At 34.2% G+C, this 3528-nt stretch overlaps 1 protein-coding gene across 1 annotated transcript in view; it reads right to left on the bottom strand.

The window, feature by feature from the left end:
• LOC106460726 overlaps positions 1–3528 on the bottom strand; it is a 145943-nt gene that overhangs the window by 136521 nt on the left and 5894 nt on the right. The window contains exon 2 of the mRNA XM_022386515.1: positions 1829–1917. Within this exon, the coding sequence (XP_022242223.1) occupies positions 1829–1880 (52 nt within the window). The 5' untranslated portion in view covers positions 1881–1917. The remainder of the gene's footprint in view (positions 1–1828; positions 1918–3528) is intronic.

Genomic DNA, 3528 nt, shown 5'->3' with positions numbered 1-3528 from the left:
CAAAATGCAAAACTGAAAATTTGTATGTGTCTCTCCATGGACCCAATGACCATCCATGCTAATTTTGGTGAAGATCTATTTACACCCTGTGAAGTAGTTACATAGACAGACGAGAGACATGAAGTACTAATATATTTATATATATTATGAATAAGGAGAAAAGTACGACTTTAAATAAAGTTTGCAGATAATATTTTCCCTCTTGCCGCTGGGATTAACTATTTCTTCTGCGCATGTGCGGTCTCTGAAAATTACTTGCTACTGGAACTAATTTGTTATTATATATTTATTTGAATATCAACGTTTGTGTAGATTAAGTTTATATTTTAAAACATGTTTAGCTTGTAGTGTTAAATATGTATTGTAAAACTCCCACCTCTTCTCCAAAGTTGTAGAAGATTCTCGAGAGTAAGAATCAACAATATATGTATATACTTGAACGTTTAAATGTAGCTCAGTATTGTTACGTAAGACTGAATTTTCTAGAAAAACATTTCCACGGCTATAAATATAACGGACGCGACGCGCCAAGCAGAGAGTATTTATTATTAGTTCGCTATAATCAGTGTGCTGTAAACTTCGAAAGCTATAATTGTGATTTCTATAACGCTTGTCAATCGGAAAACTTCAGATACTTGACCAGGAACCCTTACAAAGTTCGGACATTACAAGTTATTTAACTTCAATGGATTCTCATCGGACATTAGTATTTTTACGAAAATATTATCTTACTTCAACAGACCAACAATTCAGTTTGTGTGGCAAAAGACAAAGCTAGCTAGCTTCCCGGCGAATCGTATCTCCATCGACTTGAAATTAACTGGCTCATCGTGAACCCTCGATAAGACATCAAGGAGGTTCCAGACTAGAAAGAAAACTTTATATTGTTTGTAAGTTTGTGAAATTTCTGTTTATGAATCATTGTTTTGTAATAACTATTTGTAATAATTGTTATTGTAAATTATATTGTTGTGTGTATATTAAAACGTATTTGTGTTAAAAACGAAGACGGTGTGTATCAATCTTGTTGGCAAATATCATAAACTGACTACATATCGGCATATATTTAAATACTAAATCCAAAGTACAATTTAACTATTCAATTTAAATTATCAGTTAACTCGGCTTCTGAATATTCGAAATTATAATACGTAACATTACTTATGTAGTATTTTGTACGTGGGGTCATCAGGAGTCTGTCAGGAGAAAATACAATCACAACACCACAGAATGATATAATAAAAAAAATCTATAAACAACCAGTAATAGAATATGGCTGACCCGCGTGGATAAACATCTGGTCCAGAATTATTCAATAGAAACTACAAACGATACAAAACTCGGTTCTCACAGCAGCGTACCAAGTGGCTAAAACAACAAGTTCAGCTTTTCTACATATATATGCAAACATACAGACACTGTCTGACAAACTCGTGAGTCTCCGACTTAAGTTCGAACATCTATTTCCAGAAAAAACATACAGAAACGAATTAACATGCTTACTGGATTTCAATATCATACATAATGGAAATAAACCTAAATTTCTTTTCTCCAAAAATATTTACTATAAGTTTAGCAATTTGCCACCTACTACTAGACTTTAATACCCATATCATTTGTGTAATTTTTGTGTATAATTGACTTATTATAAAACTAAGGACCAGTAAATTTATTTGCAAGTGTTAAGATTTTACTACAGATTTTACAAAAATGTCCTTAACACTTTTTTCTGAGAACTTTCAGATGTAGGTTAAAAACACAAGACATCAATTTGTGAATGACTGTAAGTACACTACTGTTTAGAACTATGGTTGGATAATCTACTTACTGAAACACACTGCACACAGTATAAGTACTGAAGTAATCAACCGGAAAGCCATTAGCCATACGTACACCAAACTTGTTTGTTGATAGGTGCTACAAAAATAATAAAACATGTTAGATGTTCCAGAAACAATAGTATTCCTACTACTACATATCATTATTATTTTTTAAACTAAGCTATGCTTCTTACTCATCGACTTTGATTTTTGGTGACTCGAATGTCTCCATGTTTATGGCAATTTTATTTTTATTTTTTTTATGGCAAAGCTGCCAAGGCTAGTTACCGCCGTTCTAATTTTCAACTACTGACCAAAGGGAAAACAACCAGTGATACCATCCATATGGTATCATATTTTTAACACAAATTCCGCCTAAAGCGCGGGGAATGTTTTGTGGTAGCGCTTGAATTCAAATAATGCTCACTAGCTCCGAAATCTAGGGCTCAGCCAAAGAACCAACTCGCGCCCCTTAAATTACGCTGAAATACAAGCTAGAGATCACATACCCAAGAAAAATATCATAGTTCTTTTTACTTAGTGTCTTTAATGAGCTATTTCGCTTTATTCATTGTAAACTATTAAGAGTATTATAAATGAATAATTAGATAACAAAGTAGCTTCAATAAATACCCCACTCTTTCAAGACATGTTACTAAAAGAAGTGTAAAACGACGTTTGGAACAATTCAAACTAATAAATACGACTATATAAATAAAAACTTTAATGAAGTTACACAAAAGTAACAAGTAGTAAAAAAACGTATCTGTTTATGTTAAGTTTTGTATTACATTTTGGTTAACATTGAAGTTACTGAGTTCAAATGTAATATCTTTCCCACTATCCACCTATTAAGAGTTACACTGACCGTACGTTGGAGAGATAATTAAATTAAAAGCAATAGGAACACTGAAATTGTGTAAAGATTTTCATTAAAAAACTCAGTTTGAACAACGTTAAAAAGTATACAATACTTTTAAAAACTGTTGAAGGCTTGTTTTGTTTGTTTTTAGTTAAGTACAAAGCTACACAATGGGTTATCTGTGCTCTGCCCACCACGGGTATCGAAACCCGGTTTCTAGCGTTGTAAGTCCGCAGACATATCGCTGTGCCACTAGGGGGGGGGGGGGCTGTTGAAGGCACCAGGTCTAAACTAAAAATATATCTATGTGTTTCAGTGGGGCACAGACCCAGAATCATCGGGAAGGAAAGCAGCGTTAAGAAAACATAATGCGTTTGTTTTATGCAGCAAGATATAAATATAGAGATATGTTTTCTCAAAACTATGACTCATCAAAACTTGTAGATGATTTTAGTTAGGCCTGATACCTTCAACGCACAGTCACATAACAAATGACCTTTCTACAAAATTTGCGAAGTTTCGTTGGAAATCACGAGGAGTATGGTAACACTGCAGTATTTAAGAGAAAAAAAAACAAGCAAAATCTCTCCCCTTATTTATTATAAAACTCAGTTTGAACAAACTTTCAAAGTACACAATACTTTAAGAACTGTTCCTAATGAGTAGATTTCTCTTTCTGAGAACCCCGGCATGGACAGGTGGTTAGGGCGCTCGACTTGCAATCCCCGTCACAGCAAACATGCTCGCCTTTCAGCCGTGGGGGCATTATAATGTGACGGTCAAGCCCACTATTCGTTGGTAAAAGGGTAGCCCATGAGTTGGGGGTGGGTGGTGGTGTCTGGTGGG

Source organism: Limulus polyphemus, unplaced genomic scaffold, assembly GCF_000517525.1.
Source record: "Limulus polyphemus unplaced genomic scaffold, Limulus_polyphemus-2.1.2 Scaffold1, whole genome shotgun sequence".
Lineage (NCBI taxonomy): Eukaryota > Metazoa > Arthropoda > Merostomata > Xiphosura > Limulidae > Limulus > Limulus polyphemus.
This window is presented reverse-complemented; position numbering and strand designations above follow the sequence as displayed.